Below are 22,429 nucleotides of genomic sequence, written 5' to 3'. Positions count from 1 at the left end.
GCAACACTTCTTAAAAATATCTGATTTATACAAGTATTTGGGTACATCCCGTGACTATACTGTGCCTCTGTGGCCTAATAAACATTATATGATTGTTTACAGGAATATAGACATTTGCACAATGTATTTATGCACCCATGGTGAGAAAGCACTGAAATGAGTCGTCACGATAAATGAAGAATATGGCCCAATGATGCATTTTTTTGTTTTTTTTGATGATTCTTTTTTTAATGTTAGCTGACTATAGCATCAGGGGTAAGGCCATTATTTTACTGCTATGTATAGCACAGTGCTCTGACAGTAGTGCAGCTGCAAATCACAGGTATATATGAATGTGTTCGTTCTACCACCTCATGGTTTCTATAATATCAATTTACACAGGAACTTGTATGGTGAATGCGTGGCATAAACAAAGACTAATAAAACAACCAAAAAACACCCACGTTATTGAAAAAAAAAAAAGAATCACTGTTGATGTATTGAAGCTGTAGTGAAAAAGGTGACATTTATTTAACATTTATGGAAGGAGTCTCCAGTGTCAGTGCTTTGTAACCGTCAGAGGTAAAACTTTTAAGTCTTCAGGACAGAGGATATTGTGGGGTCTTGGTAGCAATTTTTGCATTGTGTGTGTTAATAACTTCAAGAGAAAGTGAGGGACGGACTGTTTATAATTGCTGTGGTATAAGAGGAGTAAAACTCTTCAGGATGTGTTGTTATAGGAAAATAATCAACTTCAGGGTAGTGAGAGTAAGTCTGTTTCAGCATGCTGTTTGCTTGGCTGATGAAGAAGCTGAGCAGTGTATTAACTCTACAACTGGTTTAATGATTAACATCTGATCCTTTAACCTACTTCACCATCAGAATGTTTAAAGATGAGCTTTAAATAACAAAAATAGCTAAATCCAGCTCACAGCAATAGACCACAGATAGAAATGACACAAAGCTCCTATATATAAAAATGCATTTAGTACCTCCCATGTTAACTTTAACCTCATAGAAAAGATCATTTCATATCCAGTGTACAGGAGCACAGACCCAAAACAACAGTATAAGTGTCACTCTTCAGTTATTTACAGCAAGTGATATATATCTCATATTAAGTCCTAAATATTAGGACAGGCAGCATGTACAGCATATATTCATAAGTTTATGAATTAATGATGCTAATTCTCAGAATTTTCTCTCACGAAACCCGCTAGATTTGTCATAAAGCACCAGAGATCAAGTAAATAATTGGCAAAGCCTCTGCCAAGGACACCAGTTTGCTAATGTATAGAGCGTAGCTTCTGTAATGGTTAAAAGCTCCCATTAAGGTGAAAATGACCCATAAAATACACTTTGATGACTATAAAGAGAGAAAGGAGACCAATTAGATGATGATGATGACGATGATGCCTGGAGCACTGTATGCAAAGAGGAGTCATGGGAAACAACCTTGAATAACAACAACAAACCTTTAGACCCTTCAGACCCTCAGGTCAGAGGAGTTTACACTTTTCAGTTTCTCTGTTACATGACAAGCTGTGTGGTTTTTTTTTAATCTTATTAACTTCAAGAGAGAGAAAATAGTGAAGCTGGTGAGCGAACAAATGTTTTAAAAAAGTAAAGAGCATCAACACCAATGTCTTAACATGCTGTTAATATAGAGAAATTTATAAAACATATTTCTTATTAGATTATAAAAATTATGATTCAGACTATTTCTAGACATTTTACCAATTTTAAGTTTTGAATGAAAATATATAAAATAAAAATATATTTTGTTATTTCATTTGTATTATGAATTTATTTATTTTAATGGAATATAAACATGAACTAAAATGATGAGCATTTTATCCTTTTATAATTAGAATTTCATAATGATATAATTAAATGAATTGGTCTGTAATGAAGCTGTTTCCACTTAGATATCTAAAAAAATTTTTAAATCATGATTTATCCTGACAGGCCTCATACCTCAGTGCATTTCTTTTTTTTAAAATAATATTTTTAAATGTTTTTTAGCAATTATAAACTTACTGGAAGCTGCTGATTTGATGTTAAAATCTTGTACTTAATTAAAAAAAAGTGTAAAAAAAAAAAAGTGCATTAGTGTAAAATCTTTAATTTTTTTTTAGAATTCAAATAGTATTAACTGGCAGTTTGATATAAACATTTATCAGTTTTATGAAACATCACGTTACATCACGTTATATATCACGTATTGTAGAATGATACAGTGATGAGATATTTTTGTTGTATCGCCCACCCGTGTGAGGAGATAAGATCTGTGTTTGTAGTAAAAAGACTTATTTTAGACTTTAAAGTGATTGCTGAATTTCCTTGAAGAAAAAGAGAGAGATTTGCAGACGTTTTACTCTCTAATGTTACTCCATTAGGAATGGAATTGGATTCACGGCCTGAATCACATGTCTGTGTGCAGCACATTGGAGCAGAGGATCAAAAGCTGAATAGACGTCTCTTTGACACGACTGGATATAGCTGAGGAAACGCCAGGCCTGAAGGACAAGCCCTGAAGGTGCACTTGTTCCAAATATTCCTCATGACATTGGCTTGAGCTCCAGGTGGATTGGAAAACAAAGCTGCAGTTCACAACGACTTTCCAGCCAACATTTGCGTCATTGCTTATTTAATCATGTGATTTCTTCAACAGGAATAAAATGAAAGACTGAATGTTTACACTTCCTTCACGTTGAGGCTGTGGCACTGTTTCTCAGACTTTTTTTTTTTTTTTTTTTGCTACAGCAACCCATTTCAATTACCCCTTTACTGGACAAATTTTTTTCTTGGAAAACTCTAAGAGCAAAAACATAAAGCATATGATTAGCATCAAATCATATGCTTTTAAATGGAGCATTGGAAAGTACAGTATATATAGATGGGTAACAAATTAAAGGAAAGTAAGTTGGTAGGCAAATATAAGCCACCAGAACAGCTTCAGTGCACCATGGTGTAGATTCTACAAGTCTGGAACTGTACTGAATGGAAGAAAATTGTTCTTCTAAAAGATATTTCCTCAGTTGGTGGTTTGATGATAGTTGTATAGAGCTCTGTTTAACACATCGCTCCAAAACCTCGCATAGGTGTTCAATTGTGTTGAGGTCTGGTGACTGTGAAGGCTGTAGCATAAGTTTTACATCATTTTCATCCGCATCAAACCATTCAGTGAGCCCTTGTGCCCTGTGGATGGAGGTAGGGTCATCAGGGAAGAGACCACGCCCCCCCATCAGGATAGAAATGTTTCATCATAGGATAAAGGTGATCAGTCAGAAGAACACATTACACACGAGAGCTTGATGGCTATTCTTTAAAACCAAAAGCTACAGTTGGTGTAACTCTAGATGCTGGCTTATCATCATGAGTTTCCAGTACAGTAAGTAACATCATTAAATACGAATATAAATTTAGAAATACTAAAATACAACATTTGCTAACCCTATACGATGTTGGAAAAATAGCGCATACTTTCATAAAGTCTAGCTTCAACTATCACAACATGTTTCTGGTGGGCTGCTCTTCTGTCTCTTTAAATAATGACTCAGCTTGATCAGATTGCTTTCTTTACTAGGAAAACAAAGCCAGGGGCACATGACGCTAGTCTTACTTAAGCTACACTGGCTGTCTATTAAGTTCTGCATAGACTACAAAGTCCTGCTTATGACATTTACAACTCTGAATGGTTAAGCTCTGGCGTATCTCACTGAAGCAGTATAATCCACCATGAGCACTCCACTCAGATGAGGCAGGTCTACATTTAATCCCGACGTTCACTCACAGCTCAGCCAGTGGAAGACGTTTTTTTGAAGTTCATGCAAGGAAAAAGTAGTCAGTACAATACAAACCCAGGCAAAAGTCTTTTAATGAATAAAAATATTAATTGAGAGAATTTCTTAATTCAACAGTCCTATTTACGACTAGGATATTTTATGGGCCGATGAATGACTCAGATCACGAGGTCAGAAGGAATCGCGCAAAGTAATGATATCTGATATCCGAGCTAGTGTTTGATAGATTGTTCAAATCTAGAAACCGGCGTTGGGTCTTTGAGGAAAACCCTTAACCCTCGGTTGCATAGCATTATGCTGAGATTAACACCATTATATCGAAGTTATAAGTCACTCTGGGTAAAAGCATCCGTCGATCTCAAATATAAACGTACTGTCTGGAGGATTCAGCATAATTAAGAGTCAATCGACAACTTTAGGTTTAATCTTGGAAGGAGACAAAGGATAGAAATATACTGATTGCGAATGTACAGATTTCTTGTTCTCCACATCAATCCACCACATCTAATCTTTGTCCCATTGTCTTTAGTTATCATTTTCTCCTTTTCTGCTCTCATTCCCTGTCTCAGTCCCACTCCTCCTCGTCTCGGTCTTGGTTGTCATCCCTCGGCGGATCCTGGAATTGGATGTTAGCCAGCATGTCCCTCATGGCCACCATCAATCGGTTCACTTCCTGGTTCAGTTCCCGACCTGCACGTGCCACTTCCAGGTCATCTTCAGGCCTCTGTTCACCCTGAAATAAGAACAACAGTCAGTTTGCTCGTTTCAGGACTGACTGTTAGTTACCAGCAAGTGCAAAACTTTTTGCACTATTAGATTTATATACTGTTATATTTTCTACAAACCAAAACCTTCTTTCACTTACACCATTCTAAGTTTGGTTTCTAAAAGTCCTACTTGAAACCCTCCATTTTAGGGTTTGTAATAGAAGGGTTCCCCAAAGGGACAATGTGTATAAACTACTAGTTCCAATAAATTTCTCTAGGTGTATGACTCTACCCATCACTACCACAGAAACCGCTACCTCACAGGCATCACTGCTTCTTAAAGAGTTTCCACTCTCTCTGGAAAAGAAAGCCTCTGTAGGCTTTTATGGGAGTTTTCTCCAGGTGTATATTTTTTTTATATCACTGTTCATCTCATTTGTGAGGGTGAACTGAGAGAGGTGAGAATAGAGAGGTGAACTGAAACTCTTTTGGGTACTAAAACATTATGTCTCCTGGATCTCAGAGATGATGCGAGTGAAGATGTGATTTCACTCACCTGCAGGTTGAAGTTGGGCAACAAAGAGCGGAACAACAGCGACAAAGTGCTCTCATTTGAGGCTCGCGGATTCTGCCTAGAAGGGATTTTACAAAATTGAAATCACTAAAACATTCTTAACATATGGTATACAAAGGTAGAAAGAATAGGTATAGGTTAAGTATACAAATAGAGAAAGAACAAAAACAAGGAATATAACACTTGAGAGTGCGTTATTATAGGAAAATAATCAGTGACCAGGCAGTGCGAGTTAGTGTGAGGTAGAGTTTACTAATTACAGCATGTAATGACGTGCTTTATTACTTTAATACCGCAGCAATCTGATAATTCTAACAACGTCATACTTTGTTTTTCTGTTTATCTGAATTACATTTAATCTTGTGGAACGTTCACAAGACAAGTTAGTGTTCCTGTTCTCAATTATGTGATAGCAGCTATAAACATATGGTTAAAGGCTCCGGGTTACTGATCAGAAGGTCGGGGTTTCAAGCCCCAGCCCCTCCAAGCTGTCGCTGTTGGGCCCTTGAGCAAGGCCCTTAACCCTACCTGCTCCAGAGGCGCCATGTCATAGCTGACCCTGTGCTCGAACTGCAACTTCCTTACACACTGGGATATTTGAAGACCAGGAATTCACTTTAGGGTATTGTATATGTAACAAATAAAGGCTTCTTTTTCTTCTTCATATGTTTCATTTTCTTCATTTCTCATAGTATTTCTTTTCCCAGAATTCAGAAAGCAATATACTTTTGGCATCGAATTTCACAAAAACGTTGCTTCAACTGGAGCCTAGTACCAAACATCCAACGGTGTAACGATACACAAAATTCAAATTCGATATAATTTTGATACAGTGTTGTATCGATACAATACATTTTGACTATGTGGCTTTAGGTTTACATTTTCAATTGTTTTAAAAAATGGAGCCAGAAACAGAGGTTTAATCTTTATTTATTGTGCAGTCCAGGTTTTTTTTTAAATTCACGATTAACGCATAGCATCCAGGAAGTGCAGAGCTTAAATCCTGTGCTTTAAAGAATAAACATAATGTGAAAATGTTTCTACTGGACTGTCTGAATATTAATAATAAGTGTTACCTCCGTCTGAGATCAAGTAGTGTTTGTTCTTGATCACTTTCCATACAGTTAATTTAAAAGACACACTGATTAAAAGCGATCGATTAGCAATGTTGTGTACGAAGCCAAGATCTTGCACATTTGTCAGATTTGGTTTTGTGGTAATTTTGTAGCGTTGTGCATCTCTCAGGCACTTCACTAAACAGATGAATAAAACAGATGGAAGTAAACAGACTGAGTCTTTCCACCCAAAACTCTAGTTTAAGAATTCCTCTCCTCTCCTTTAATCGCATTTGGTGGCACTGTGATCTACTCAGGGAATACACATCAATCTTTCAGTGCACTTATTTGGCTTATTAACATGCATCACAAGACCTGTTTACTCTCTTTCTCATATACACACATCAAAAGAGAAGAGAGAGGGAAGAAAAGTTCTGAACCAGCCTAAAAATCATGTAATTTAAGTGAACAGAAAAGCATCAAATGATTGCCACTGGTGTATTGAAGGTCTGTGTGCAGCACTGTATTTCACTGTATTTCATCTCCTTCAATCCTTTAAACTGGGTTTAAGCTCTACATTCAGCTCAACATGCAGCATTCAGTCACCATGACCTCAGAGAAATGGTGAAGAATAATTCCTGCATTGTAAAGTGCAGAGAAATATATGACAGTGTGATGATGGAGAAATAGGAAAGGAATATTGTGAGACAGCTGTACCTCTCTGGCCTGGTGTAGGAGACAACAGCATCTAGAGGAGGAAGTGGATCATAACTCATGACTGGTTGTGTGGTCACTTCCTGTGAAAACAAAACAAACAACAACGGTGACGTAATTAACAGAAGGGTCCAAAAGTCTGGGTGCAAAACCGTGTTCCTTCATCAGTTAATAAATAACAAGCAACATCAATTAACCTTTATTTATCATAATCAAAAATGGATGAAACTCATGTGCATGTCTATAACACAATAACTGATTCCACGTTGAATGATTTTTCTTAATTATTATTTTACAGTCATTTCATTGTTGAGCTGATTGCTATAAAGAAAAAAAATTAGTCCTGTTGTTTCTCACATTCTGAATTAAAAATGTTTAATAAATTCATATATAACAAAATAAAAAATTCACCAGAGGCAGTGCAGATGTAGCCTCCTTAATCTCAGAAAGAAGTACATGTCTGTGAATGTTCCTGGGAGCGCTCTGGTATCTCTGCTTCCTCCTGACCGCGGGGGAGCACATACACACGCACACGCGCACACACACAGACACAGACACACACAGACACACACACACACAGACACACACAGACACACACAGACACCATTGTATATAGAATCAAGACAGCTCTTTTTCCAAAAATATCCTTAGCATTTTTGTGGAGAAGTACCAGCGTATCTACTTGTGCAGGGGTCAATCCACTAAACAGTCAGACTAGCATCTGAAAATAACCGCTAATTCCAAAATTCATTAACAATGAATATTGTGCACTACTTCAACAGGAGATGAGTAGTGTTCTCCCAGAGGAAACATCATGGTCTATGACTTGCCTTCTAGTGTAATTAAAATTTATTTACTTTTAGATGGCACCTTTTAATAAAAATAGATAATAGGTCAATGTCGTATTTTTGCCATGAGTGCAAAAGATCTGTGTGTATGTCTGTACTTCTTACTTGTTCTGGCAGTCCTCCACCACTGGGTCCTTAACATCGACCCTCCTCAACACCTCCCGAACGTTTCCCTCCATCCACAGCATCACTCCTGCCTCCTTCCACAGGCTGTGACAGCGGCCCACGTACAGACCCATGAGCTCCAACAGAGCAGGGGGCTGCCTAACAGAAAGATGAAGAGAGAGAGACATTACATGCTAAAACACAGCAATTAGATTTCATGGTAAAACACAGCAATTAACTGTGTACAATTAGATCACATATGCCCACAAACCAAAATCAAATTTAATCTATTCTCAACATTAGATTAATCATAGAGACAGTGTGGACATGGTTAACTACCCCAAACGGCTCTTGGGACCAAAGAATGCATGGGAGGACACGGCAGCATCGGGCTGGACTGAGCAGTGGTCCAACAAAGGCATCAACACTGTTAAAAAAACAAAAAAACAAAACACACACACACAGGGTCAAAAGCTATTGCAATAAGCTGTCACGTGAGGCTGTTTTGAGATCATCTTAGCCCATCTTCCACTGACTGGGTGGCAATTCATCTACAGTTTTGGCATCTCTTTCAGTTTCAACTGCCATTCTAAATATTTCCATATTTTCCCCACAGTATTAAGGAGCGCTGATTTTGCAGGCCAGCCAAAACATCATGTGTTCCATCATACTCATAAAGCAAGTCACACACAGATTTAGACCTGTGCACCCTACAGTCATCCTGTAATCCTAAAATGTCAAAGCGGCAGTGGTGTGTTCTCTTCACTGGACTGGAGGAATGATGCCAAGCACCCAAACAAGGCCAAACTTAGAAGAAACTGATGATTCTTGGTGTTCCATCAGACATGTAAGGGCACTATCTAGGTTCTACATCATTACTGACCTTACGTAGGGAGCATATAAAGTGATGATGAAGTCAACTGGTAAAAATGGTGGATTTTGCATGGATCATAGGTTAGATAAATAAATAAATAAATAAATCTATCCGAAACGTTAAATTGCATAATAAAATTGTGGAATTTTTCCATTTAAAGACATCAGAAATAGATGATTCAAAAAGAATTAATACATAATGACTAAACATTTGTTCATTGGATTGTGCATTTTTTAGTGCACCATGCTGTAATACACTGTCTTGTGGAATAACGCAATTATTCGTGTGTGTGAGTTTATGTCACCGTGAATCAGCATACTGTTTAACAGTGTGTGTGTGTGTGTGTGTGTTTCTCACCTCCAGGAAAGAAGATGAGAGCATCCTGCAGCAGCGTGTCAGATCTGAGCTTCATGCGTTGGCTCTCCTCAGGTGGCGTCTCCTCTTGCTGACTCACGTGGTAGCAAGCCAGAGCTACTGAGAAGGCAAAGTTAGGCAGCTGGGACAGGTTCCGATGTACCTAAAAAATTTAAATAAATAAACCACAGTGTCATTTATTAGACACAAGAACTACACTCAAGTATCATAATAGTCATCTAGTAAGGGCAGAAATGATGGTGATGTACACTGAGGTCCACACGTCTGTGAACTTCAATTCATTTAGACACTGTATTGAGAAGACAGACTGAAAAGATTCAAGAAAGATTAATGCAGTCTATTTAATATTAAACACTGTTAAAAAACATTTTACCACATTTTGAGAATTCTTGAATCTGACTGGTCAGAAGGTGTTGATTAATATTCTACAAGAGAAACTCTGAGACCAGTTCCAGCTGTAATTCCAATCACAGGTCAGTATTAATGCGCTTGCTCTAATACATTAACGTTTCTATGGTAACAACTTACACACTTGTATGATGCACGCTCAACATAACACAAACCTACTAATAAACCATCTGAAAAAATGCTTTTTATTTATCAAAAACCATTGACACGGTGAAACTTTCTGTAAAGATGTGGTTATTTAACATTTATGGAAGGAGTCTCTAGTGTCAGCGTTTTTTGTAACAGTCAGCAAGTCTTCAGGAAAGAGGTGAGTTTACGCTTTCTGTTTTTCCAGTAACATGACCAGCAGTGGAATCTTTGTCTTATTAACTTTAAGAGCGAGAAAGAAAAGAGAGGCTTTTGAGGTTAGTGACTGCATATAGCTGCTATAACGTAAGTGATAAGAGGAACTAATGTCTGACGGATGTTTCATAATACTAAATGTAGCTATAAACTGTTAAAAAGAATGACTTGTCATTTATTAATGAATTGAAAAATGTAATTGTTGGCAAATTGCTGTGGTGTAAGAGGAATAAAACATTTCAGGATGTGCTGTTATAGGAAAATAACCAACTTCTGGGTGTACCTGAAATCTTCTTCATCATGTCCTACAACAGCACACTAAAAAATGTTTATTCCTTACTGAGAAACGTGTTCAGATGAGATCTGGAAGTGTCTTACCTCCCACTCATCATACAGTCGGATGAGAAAGGTGTATTCTCGACAGCGCAGACACAGAAAATCAATCAGCAGCAGCATGCACAGAGGATCATTATCCGGGTCCAGACTACACACAGAAACATCCAACATTTACAGGTTAAAAAAACAGTTCACAGACATTTTGCTAATAATAACTGTCTATTAATAAACTGGTATGTAAAACAAGGCGTAACATAAAGGTTATGTTTTTCACAGACTGATAACAAGCGTAATAAGAAGAACTCCACAAAGAGCTGTACCTCAGGATGAGTTTGCAGTACTCCAGAGCCGTGCGTGGACATCCTCTTTTCTCCAGGAACATCATGTGCTTATAAACCGCCAGATAAAAAGCTCTGTACAGGATAGAGAGAGAGAGAGAGAGAGAGAGAGAGAGAGAGAGAGAAACAAAACATACACATGAAACTTAAAGCGTTATAAGTGCAATAACAGTGACAATCCATGGATCCGGGATGAGAAAAAAAAATCTGGGGGAAAAAAAAAAAAAGGCTAAATGTGAGAAGTCAGCATTAAAGGAAAGTACGAAGCCTGTTTGAAGATTCTAAGCTTCAAGAAAGTTTGATGATGGGCTCTGAATATTAGAGTCAACTCCAGAATTATTGGCACTCCATGTAAATGAACAAGTAAGGATTAAAACACTTGGGGGGGGGGTTCTGTTACAGGAAAATAATCAACGATGAGGTAGTGTGATGCAGCCTGACATGAAGCAGAGTTACTGTTACCACTGTGACGTTTATTTTCCTATGACAGCATGTCCCGAATGATTACCATTTTTATTCTCTTAATGAATGACATGCATTAATTGGTTGGGACAGATTGTAGAATATCGTACTTTTTAAAAAATATATATATAAAAATCCCTGTTAATTTTATATCCATTATTTGACTTGCGCAGGTGAAAAACCGTCTCAATTTGTTATTCAAAGCTCTTCATTTTCCACCATAATGATGAATGACATGCGTTTTACCTTATATTTTCATTTCAGGGGCAAAGCCTCAATAGTTCCAAAATATAAAATGTTTCAAGTCTGTCCATTTGTTTGCATTAATTGCAAAATACTTTTATTAAACAGTTATAAGAACTTTATTACTGTCATTTACAGTCATTCTGCCCAGTCTCTTGAGTGGTGCTAATAAATCTCGAGTTGACGGCAGTTTCTACGGTATTGTGTATACAGTTTATGTTGGAACGCATCAGAAAAACGAACAGTGTGAGAATGACTGTGGTGAGGTTCAGGGTCCGAGGAAGAGCAGCACAAACCTGTTCTCTGCTCTCCGGTAGTCCAACCTGCTGGTCCCTGAGGTGAGGCTGAACACGGGGTGGAATGCACACTCAAAGCTGTACAAAGCCCTCTCTGATGACAACACACACAAACACACACACATGAAAAAAGCATGAAGTAATAAAAAATGATTATTAAAATTAAATTAAAAAATCATTCTCATTCAAGAAAAGAACTTTCTGGGCAAAGAGCTGAATCCTGCACAAAACAAAACAAAACCTATCCAAGAGCACTTGGTAGTACTTTGAAACTAGAAGCATTTCTAATGCCATCTATAGGAATTAAGGACACTACTCAGAGGAAAGAATGCCCTCTAGGAATACTGAGGAATACTGGATTCTGCTAATGAACAATCACCAATCCGCTCCCAGACATGTCCCCCGGTATGTGGGTGAATATTAGCTTCTTTTCTAAAACGTGAACTGAAGTCTTATCTCCATTTAGCAGGTGAAAGTCCACCTTCTACAGGCGGACAATAGAGAGCGTCCTAACCAGCGGTCTCACTGTCTGGTATGACAAGTAAACAGTCTCAGACTGCAAGATCTTATAGCAAATTGTGAGAAGAGCTGAGAAGATGATTGGGGTCCCTTTACTGCCACCTTCCAAGGCCACCAGCATCGTGGACGACCCCTACCACTGCTCTCATGAGCGCTTACCGGAAGTACCGGAGCATCTGCGCCACCACCAGACTGCGCAAACAGCTTCTTTCCTGAGACAGGCAGAAATCTCTGCCACAAACATCCACCTGTATTAATCAAACCTTTCCCAACGCCTACCATCATACAACCATCACTCCAGACCCTATGGAACACTTTCTGCCGTTATGAAACACTTTTTTTTTTTTTTTTTTTTTTTACTTGCTATTTTTTTCTTGATATTGCTGCTCCATTTCTCTTCACAGTCAACAGTTGGCACTGGTTTCTCCCATCTAACGCTGTTCTGCTGTCCTGCCTAGTTTGTAATTTATGTAATGTACTATGCTGTTGTATTGGTAAGTGTTGCACCATGGTCCTGAATGAAATGACATTTCATTAGAGTGTGTACATCTTACATACAGGAATTAATATAAAAACCCACTTGACATGAAAAGCTATTTAACATGAAGCACAATTATCTGACTCTTCAGAAGATTATAAATTAATCTCCTGATACACTCTAACATAATAGTGTATTATAGTATTTATAGTAATAGTATTTAAAATTCAATAACTGGAATGAAATCACTTTATTAGGCACATCTACCTTGTTGCTACATTGACTGGCCCTTCGCACTTTGCAGGTACATACAGTAACACACAGCAGTGACACTGATGATTGTGTGTGTGTGTGTGTGTGTGTGTGTGTGGATCAGGCACAGCAGTGTTACCTACATGAAACTATAGTGACTGATAATAAGCAACCTCAAAATAACAAAAAGCAGGACAGAAGAGAGCTGTTTGTCCAGAGCAACATATGGACTATAATCAGTAAATGTACAGTATATTCATGTGTTTATATTCATGTATTTATGGCTTTGCAACTGCACAAACAGTCTGCCAGATCAGCTCCTTGCGATTTAATTAGATAATCGTATCACCGGTCAGCAAAACACACCACATGCAACAAATTAACGTTATGTAGAAATGTGCACAAAGGGTCCAAATCTATCTGAATAATGCAGGATTATGTATTTATATAAACCCTAACACCTGTATTTAGGTCATACACGTTGAGCGTCAGAGTGCACATCTTAAGGCAGGGGTTCCCAAACTAGGAGTCAGTTGATTTTTGAAATTGGGATGTGAGGGAAACTCACAATCTCCTCTTTTGTATTATTCATTTATTTTACAAATAAATTAAATTACAAATATTGCCCCAGCTACGAAGACAGATTTTGCACACTATTATTTTGAAATGTTGCTGCGAGTCACATTCAAACAAGTCACATTTAATTTAAGTGTGTACATGCTAGGAGTCTCTTTCAGTATCCTGACACTGCATTAGTGCAGGAGTTCAGCAATTTAAAAAAAAAAAAAAAAAAGACAAAATTCTCCATCCATCTAGTCTTCTAGTTCCTTGAAGACTATGTGACCCTGATTCACAGAAACAACAGAATTCAAGAAAGTGAAATGGTGAAATATTTACTGACTATGGATTTACAAGCACAATGGTAGATAATGAGGAGAAACCAAAATGCCAGGATCATCATAAATTCATTATGTCCATTTGCCACAAAAGTTTGTGAACCCCTGTCTGGAGGGTTATATCAGTATTTTGGTTTAAGTGATTTGTTCCATGAGGCCAGAGTAAACATCATGCCAACATTACTGTAGATTTCAGGTGCAGTTTTCCAAGAAGGACTTGCAGTGTTTTCTTTCCAAGACAGAAGAAATATCGCACTGCATAAGCATTTTCGTGCAAATTTGAACTCAGCATTAATCAAATTTGGAGAAAACTGCATAATGTAATTTTATACTGTATGATAATTATGTTACGTTGATTTGACAATTCACTCAGTTTGTCTGCTTCCAAAACTGATTATGGAATTTAATATCCAAGCAGGAATGTGGGGAAATAAGAGTGAAAAGAAGAAAAGAATAACAAAAAAGATATCCCTTTCTGAAGGAGCTATCTCACCGATCAGGTCTCTGGCCGTCTCCTGGTCCTCCTGAATGCGACACACATCGGAGAGTTGCAGCAGAGAGTCGATGTGGTAGGGATTAAGCTGTAGCAGGGCCTGTTTACAGACAGTCATATTTAACCATCATTACACCACAGTGCTGCTGATTGGCCAGACGCCATTGATACATTTTATATAACAGCAGCTCTGACAGTTGTGGAACGACTGCTATAATGTTAGTGGTAACAAAAACTAACTTGTCTCATGGACGTTCCACAACATAACTGTAACTGTTAAAAAGTAAAAAAGCATCAATAAATAAATAATAAATAAAAATTGTAACTGTCGGCAAATTGCTTCCAGGAATGAAACACTATGTTATGCACTGTTATGGAATAATAATCATCTTTGGTATTGTAACAGTAACTCTACTTCACATCAGGACGTATCACACGATCATGTTGATGATTATTTTCCTACAACAGCATGCCCTAAGTGTTTTATTCCATACTGATAAAACAATTCTGTTGAAATCTAGATTCTGATTGTTCATAAGGTGTTGATTATTTTTTTTTCTATAACTGTAGCTTTGACTGTAGTGCAGCTGCAAGCTACAGGTTTATAGTAACAGTTCATTCACATTGTGGCAGACGCACCACATACTCTAAGGCATAAAAACAAAAATCTATGATCACTGATATGAAATTGTAGTATATTTAGGTATACTTAATATAATCCCATTCAAGCATGGTTAAGAACAGTTAACACAAAGTCTGCTTGCTGAAAGTAAGACTGCTAAGAACTAATCTTAGGAGTAATTCCTGTAAATGAATACAGGTCCTGATTTATTTACCACAATGTTATTAGGATCCATAGATTCCACAGCATCGAAGAACTTGAACTGGACTTGCTGGTAATCGCGACTGTGCTCGAAAGCAAAGAAGTGGAGGCCATCTTTTGACTCCAGCAGACTCATGGAGATACCTTGAGGAGGAAGAGAGGCAGGAAATGAGAACAATCACACGACCAATTATTTCAGAAATTATTTCATCAGACTCCATGTAGATATAATCACCTTCATTTAAAAAAAGAACATAGCAATTATGACAGGAAAGGCTCATGAAAACCAGGAACCACAATTAAATACACAAAAGAGCACACAGACCCGCTGCTCAAAAATAAGTTTCATTTTCATACATGACACGCAAAGTCTTCCTGTCATTGTGCATGAAAATTTTCACAAACAGTTGTCAAAAACTTAAATAACTCCTGGCACAACCATCCTCTGACCTCTACAGGCTTTTAAATAAACTTATAAACTAAAATCCGATTGATCGCAGGTTTTACCCGGTCGACTAAAGCGAGCCCATGTGTCTTTAGGGGAGGTCATCCACGTGCTGCGATGAAACTGCCTCTGTCTTTGCCTGGGTCTGGATGTCACACACACACACACACACACACACACACACACACACACACACGCACAAAAAGAAAAGCAGGAGATCTCACCACAGTAAAAAGGGAACACGTGTAAAGGAACAGTGATGCTAATTCCTGCAATAGCTGCACACATTATGAGCTCTTTTCTAACACTGACAGCCTTAACACGCATCAAATTTGATGATGCACATACACCATCACATTTCATTCAGAATATAAGTGAAGCAGGCTTAGCACGCATATGCACATAGGAACAAACAGCAAGAACCAACCTTTGGTCTCCAAGCACAGCCCGAGCTCCAAAATATCTCTTTAGTTCATTCTCAGGGTTAAGATTCCTACAAGACATAAAGCATAAAACGTAATTCTTCAAAGCTGCATAGATGTGGGTTTAAATCTGAGTGCACAGAATGATGTCTAAACCTGCGTTCTTACTAGCGAGTGACAAAGCAACAGGACACCGTTCAGTTTCTATGCATGTGACAGAGCAACAAGCGATACGCTCTGCGATACGCAACAAATCCACACAACTGGCTCAAATGATTCCTCAGACCAATCCTATGGTGCGTGTGGGCCGACGTTTCTTCAGTTCTCCACTCACAACTATACCTGCAGTTAGTTCCCATATACTGTTTGGCAAGTATATGTGTATAGAGATATTATATTAGAGATATAAGGAAGAAAAACAGAGCTTGGAAGGAAGTAACAGAGATCGTTGGTGTCTCTAGTGAGTGTACATAGCTAGCTTAATGCAAAACAAACAAACAATTTCACACTGATTTATATTCATTTGTATTTAACTATCTATACAAAGATTTATAGATATATACTGTAGTAAATCATGTGCTCTAAGCTATATATTTTGCAGAGGCCACGCCCACAAGTAACACCAGTGGCAATCGACACAAGAGACAAACTACAAGCGACACAGTGACTTGTTGCTCACGGTTATGAACACAGGGCAAATGATTGTGTGTGTCAATCATGAATCTGTCGTACTACATCAAAATGATTCGAGTGATCGGAGGAATTCGCAGGTTAGAGAATTTCTAACAGATACACATTGAAATTGTTTTTATAAAAAAAAAAAAAAAAAGGCATTCGCTATGTAACATACTAGATAAACAAATCAGCTTTTTAAAACATTCCAGTAAAGCAGACTGAAGAAGTTTGTAATGTTTGTAAAAATATGTGAATGTTAACGCGTGTTTATTTTAAAACTTCCTTGGGTTCCTTTAATAGTAAAATCACACGATTACTGCGTCAATCCAGTATGATGAAGACATCTTTACCTGTGTTCCACATAAAGCACAGGTCTGTTTCCTGAAACTCCACCATCCTCACTCTGAACAGACAAACCGTTCTGCTTCTCTATGGTCTCCAGCAACGCGTCTATGTCATCACCTTTAACTGGCTCCTCCTACAAACACACACACACACACACACACACACACTATAAACACACGTACTGAAAAACCAGAAGAACAAATAATAAAGGCGGAGGATTTCACTTCTGAAGCTGGATATGAACAAATTCATTTGAAAAGCATTCACAGGAGCATTGTGGTATTCTTGGAAGTCAGTTCGTTTTGTCGTCTTCAGCTCTCTGTGAGCTTCTTTGCTTTGAGTTTTGTCAATGTGACTAAATACAAAATCAACTGTCCTGCGAACTCACAACTTTACTAACTGATTGATAAATCAGGATTAAAAAAACAAAACAAAAAACACACAATCCTACCAGTGGATCTGCAGCAGAAGCCTTTTTTCTCTTCTTCTTCTTCTTTTTCTTATTGCTTGTCTTTTCGTTAGAGTCAGACTAAAAAGAAAACAACAGTATCATTTTAACAGAGATGATGCTGCCTTCACCAATGAACATTCGATAAAGATTTGCACGTCACAAGTCTAAGACTATGACTAAATTTCGAATAGCTTCCACCTTTACTATATAAAGAATGAAAGCGTAAATTAACTGCAGTGAGTGTGTGTTAAAGGGGCAGTCTGTAACTTTTAACAATTATTCTAGATCGCCACTCTTCATATAATTTCCGAGAGGATTTGGGAAAACTATTATTTACAATACTTCCATGGAGCGGATCTGGACAGATGTTTAATTTTAGGGTTCTGTTTACATTTTTCTGGCCCGTAAATTTGCTCAGCCATTTCTTTAAACAGTAAGTCACACAGCACACATAAGGGGGGTCATCTAGGGGGACAGGGAATTCTTGTCCATGTTTTCACTGTAACTGTAATATGCCTCGCAGGCAGCAGAGGGCACTAATAATTAAACGGCTCCTTTAAATAATAAATTGGTACTCAGTCTATAAGCCACTAGATGTAGATTTGCTGTGCTGTTTTAAAGCCCAACCTATAGACAAATAGACGTGTTCTTTTATATCTAAAATACTTATTAACCTTTTCTTGATTTCCTGGTGCTGGGATGCTCTCCTCGTCACTCTGAGTTTTGTTGCCATCAGTATCAGCAGCTTCGCCAATCTGCAATTCAACACACATAAACACAAGAGTCAGACCACCAGCAAGCTAACAACAAGTATTAAAAAAAAGAGAAAGGTATTTAGGTAGAAGATTCCCAACTAGCCAAGTCGACTGTCTGCCTTAGCTGAGCGTAACTGTGTTGTATACGCAGAGTTAAAAGACAGAGAGCGTGAACTTGTGCAGTTGTTCATGATACAGTTTGTTCCGTTATGGTGTTACCAATATGGCGTCCAAACCAGGAAACAATAACGAATGCCAGTATGCGTGGAACAGACAGCTGGCAGTATACACACTATGTAAAAGTTGATTACGCATATGTTTTTGGCTCTATGTGACTATATATGTTATAATAGCTGGTAGTAGCTACTGCTGAGTACAGATCCATGAGTATTTGTTTACAGTGAGGATGAAGCGAGAGGACAAGCCCAGGAGAGCACACTGAGGTCGGCCACGGCGGCCAGGCTCCCGCGCTCCAGTCCTCCAAAACTTTGAACAATTGAATAAACAAAGTTTATGAACTGGGGACTTTGAAAATGAAGCTACTGAAGACTTTTTAACTGTTATGGTGCATGTCAGCCGTTTCAATCTGGAGCTATCGGGCTATCGCTCATTTCACAAGTGCAGACAATTTCCATTTCGGTAACGGCACCAGACTCTCCATGAAAGAACGGAACATGTGTGTTCTCGCTAACTTTTAACTTTGCGGTCGTATTGCATTCTGGGACTTTAGGTACAGCGTTTGCTGTCTCCACTATTTCTGTGTCGGATTTCTCATATTACATCACTGAACGTCTCTGGAATATAGCGAGAAAAGAAACTCTTTTGTTTTTAGGAGTCTACAGTACATCTGTTGGTTACGCCTTATTTTTGAGATTTTTAAAATTTTTTCTCCTATTAAACTCTTTTGTAGAAGAATTGCACTAGCAATAACAATGGGCCTTGTTTATCAATCTTTTAGTAAAGTTGTGTGTAAATGTTTGCATAAGCCAAACTGAACTAGCAAAAGTTTTGGAAATGCTAATTTTTTTTGCACTTGCGTGCATCAGTCGTTACAAGCAAATCGCATTCCTGACACAGCTCATTTGCATGTAATGACGCCCACAAAACTCCAGAAGAAGACATAACAAGTCACAGACAGCTGGGAGCACAAAATGACTGATCAGGGTAAACGCTGAAAATGCTGAAAATGAGTCGAAGTTTATATTAGTTGGTCTTGTTATACGTAAATGTATACACACTCAGGAGAATACAAACGTTTTCCAGAATTTAAGGGATTTTCATGAATACCAAAGTTCTTGATAAACGAGGCCCAGTGTCCTCCTGTGACGTCAGAACGTGACACAACCACACACTTCTGGTGAGAATAACCAAAATACAGCACAAATTACTACCAGAATCTCTAAACACATCAGAAATATTTCAGTAGAAACATATGTGAAGGTGTGTTAGGTAAGATTAGTCTTGTTTTTTTTCACGATTGAGTTTCTAACAGTTCAACATTTGAATAATTTCTGCCCATTTTCACGAAGCTCCGCCCCCAGGATCTACAGTGACCCTTGTGGTATAGTGTCTATAAAATGACTGACAGGAACCACATCCAAACACAAACAAACCTTCCGGCCCGGAAATCAGTTTTCCAAACGGGTTTGCTCAGCGCTTTAATACACTTTTGCTAAGGACACACTTTAATGCACTGTGTTTTTCATCAAGTTCTACATATCTTCCAGGTTATTTGCAAGTAAGGAATAAAATAAAATCGACTATCGCACCTTTAATGTGACACAGAGTGCAGTTTTCCTTTAAGATGTCTGTTATTGATAAAACGTGGTTGTACTCACTAAGACTTGTAATAAGACTTGAATACTAATATACAGTATTTGATAACAGAATCAGAGAGCACTTGAAGGCAGCATGAAAGTTGGCAGTGACGTATCCGTTAATAAGAAGTTAATTTACAGGATAAGTGATTTTTAGATAGATTTTTTTGGCTTAAGTGACAATGTTTAAATCAAAACTAGCTAGCATGTAATGTTGGAAGGTTAGACAGTGTGCTTTAGCTCTGACCAGTTCATAAATGTTGCTGATGTTTTTCTGATTTTTGCTCTTCTTCTTCTTCGCTTTCTGGTTGCTGCTCTTAGCCGGCTGTAAAACCTCTTCCTCCTCCTCCTCTTCCTCCTCCTGCTCCTCTTCCTCCTCTAGTTCCACTCCTTTCCCTTCTCCATCAGTCAGTTTCAGGTCTCGGATGTTTATATCCTCTTGTCCCCGCTGTTTCCCCTTCAGTCTCCTCAGCGCTCGGCTCGACATTTTCTCACACACCGGCTCACAAACAGCTGCTTCGGGGAAGCTCAGGGCCAAACACAAACACGACCACAACAAAAGTCAGGACTGACAAGCGGATCTGATTGGACATTCATGCGGAAGCACTTGCAGTCCATACCGGAAGTTGCGTCATTATCCTGCTATCACTTGGGCACAAACTGCTACTACTTTTTCCTACCTGTATTGCGATTCATCCCGCCTTCTGCATTGCGATTGGTCGGCTGTTAAAAAATCAACCAATCATAGAATAGGAGGCGGGGTTTATATGAATGCCGGATGGGGTGGGGTGGGGGGCTGTACTTCAGATTATTGTCCACTAGAGGGCAGTGCTGTGTAGTTTAAAAAAAAAAATCCAGCAAAAATGTATGAATAATGAGATTTCTTTTTGTACTGGTTTCCTGGAGCTACAGTGTATGGCCAAAAGTATGTGGACACCTAACCATTGCACCCACATGTGCTTTTTTGAACATCCCATTCCAGATTTATTCCCCTCTTTGGCTGTTATAATAAGCTCCACTCTTCTGGGAAGGCTTCCTACTAGATGTTGGAGTGTGGCTGTGGGGATTTGTGTTCATTCAGCTACAAGAGCATTAGTGAGATCAGGCACTGATGTTGGTGAGGAGGTCTGGGGTGCAGTCAGTGTTCCAGTTCATCCCAAAGGTGTTCAGTGGGGTTGAGATCAGGGCTCTGTGCAGGACACTCGAGTTCTTCCACTCCAACCTTCACACACACCATGTCTTCATGGAGCTTGCTTTGTGCACAGGGGCATTGTCATGCTGGAACAGGTTTGGGCCTCTTAGTTCCAGTGAAGGGAAAGTGTAAAGCTACAGCACACAAAGACATTCTATACAACTGTGTTCTTCCAACCTTATGACAATAGTGTGGGAAAGAACCACATATGGGTGTGTTACCATACAGTTTACCTAGGAACGAAATGAGTCACCTTGAAAAGAAATAGTCCTCTGTAACACTAAGCCCAGCAAAAGGAAGTTAAAAACCGAGATCGAATAAACAGCTGTCAAATTCAGATTTGGTGTTAAGTATATGACTAATGTATGTGATTATAGGTTTTTATATTTCCTTTGACTAAAACTGGTAAGGCAAACTGGTAAAATTATTATTACTAGCCTTACCAAATCTTTTACTTGTATTCATTGTTTGGATAAACATACCAAGGAAAATGCTTGCTTTTTTATATCAGTTTTTTTCATCCTTGATCTTGATTCGTTCAGAATTATTGGCACTCATCCAAAATGAATAAACCCTATATATAATGAACACATGACATGACTGTTTTTAGAAGCATAAACATGTGGGGATGCCCTGTGGTTTTATTTTTTAACACAGTATTTTTTTCCAAACAAAAAAAAGGATGTTTAAAGTTTTTCCACAAATCACTGGCACACACGCCATTACCATTTAGCAAAGCCTTTCCTGGACAGAAGAACTGAGCCTGTGACTATAATGTCTAACATGTCTATGATTGGAGACATTTGTAGAGGATTTTGAGCCGTCCTCCATGAAAAACATTTCAAACTCCTTCATATTGTTAAGTTTGTGCATGTCTTCTTCAATTCGGACCACACGGTTCAACTCTTCAGGTGGCCAGTTTGTGTCCTGCTATATTTTCTATGTAAATTAGGATGGATGTGGTCATTAATAGTTACAGCATTAGGTAAAGGATTCAAATAACTTTGGGCTGCGTGTTATTTAGGTGTGCCAGCAAGTCATCTGTCATCAAGACCTTTGTGAGTGTGACAAAGACTTGCAAAGCAACTGTGAAACAGTTAGAGGAAGTGTGTGTGTGTGTGTGTGTTCTTCCTTCTGGTACAGAAGTAAAAGATATGGATTAATTCACGGCACTCCACACAATAATCTTCTCTTTACTCATGCACACAACACATTCCTGGAGTAAAGGTCATTCTCCTTTTACAACAAGAGTCAAAGCACTCACGGAAGTGTTTTTTTTCCCCCCATCAAGAAAGTCATAGTGTCAAAAGCAAAACTTTATGGTATCATTTGCCTAACACAGAAGGTCAAAGAAATACACAGTTTCCTCTTTGCTAAATACGTGATGTGAAACACATTTCACCA

General features: G+C 38.3%; 1 protein-coding gene across 1 annotated transcript; it reads right to left on the bottom strand.

Annotated features, from left to right (window-relative positions):
* Positions 1-2,084: 2,084 nt before the first annotated feature.
* Positions 2,085-20,460, bottom strand: tcf25 (transcription factor 25 (basic helix-loop-helix)). The gene is made up of 18 exons (XM_026914374.3): positions 20,081-20,460; positions 17,936-18,016; positions 17,262-17,339; positions 16,816-16,943; positions 15,796-15,861; positions 15,431-15,513; positions 14,937-15,067; positions 14,101-14,200; positions 11,463-11,556; positions 10,444-10,536; positions 10,166-10,271; positions 9,020-9,179; positions 8,128-8,215; positions 7,789-7,947; positions 7,247-7,337; positions 6,839-6,918; positions 5,049-5,124; positions 2,085-4,518 (listed from the first exon to the last, which is right to left on the bottom strand). Exons 1-18 carry the CDS (start codon positions 20,318-20,320, stop codon positions 4,351-4,353), a joined length of 2,022 nt encoding a protein of 673 aa, XP_026770175.2. The 5' UTR covers positions 20,321-20,460; the 3' UTR covers positions 2,085-4,350.
* Between the last annotated feature and the right edge of the window lie 1,969 nt (positions 20,461-22,429).

The sequence above is a fragment of the Pangasianodon hypophthalmus genome, chromosome 6, assembly GCF_027358585.1.
Source record: "Pangasianodon hypophthalmus isolate fPanHyp1 chromosome 6, fPanHyp1.pri, whole genome shotgun sequence".
NCBI lineage: Eukaryota > Metazoa > Chordata > Actinopteri > Siluriformes > Pangasiidae > Pangasianodon > Pangasianodon hypophthalmus.
The sequence above is the reverse complement of the archived record's forward strand: the minus strand, read 5'-3'. Positions and strand labels throughout refer to the sequence as shown.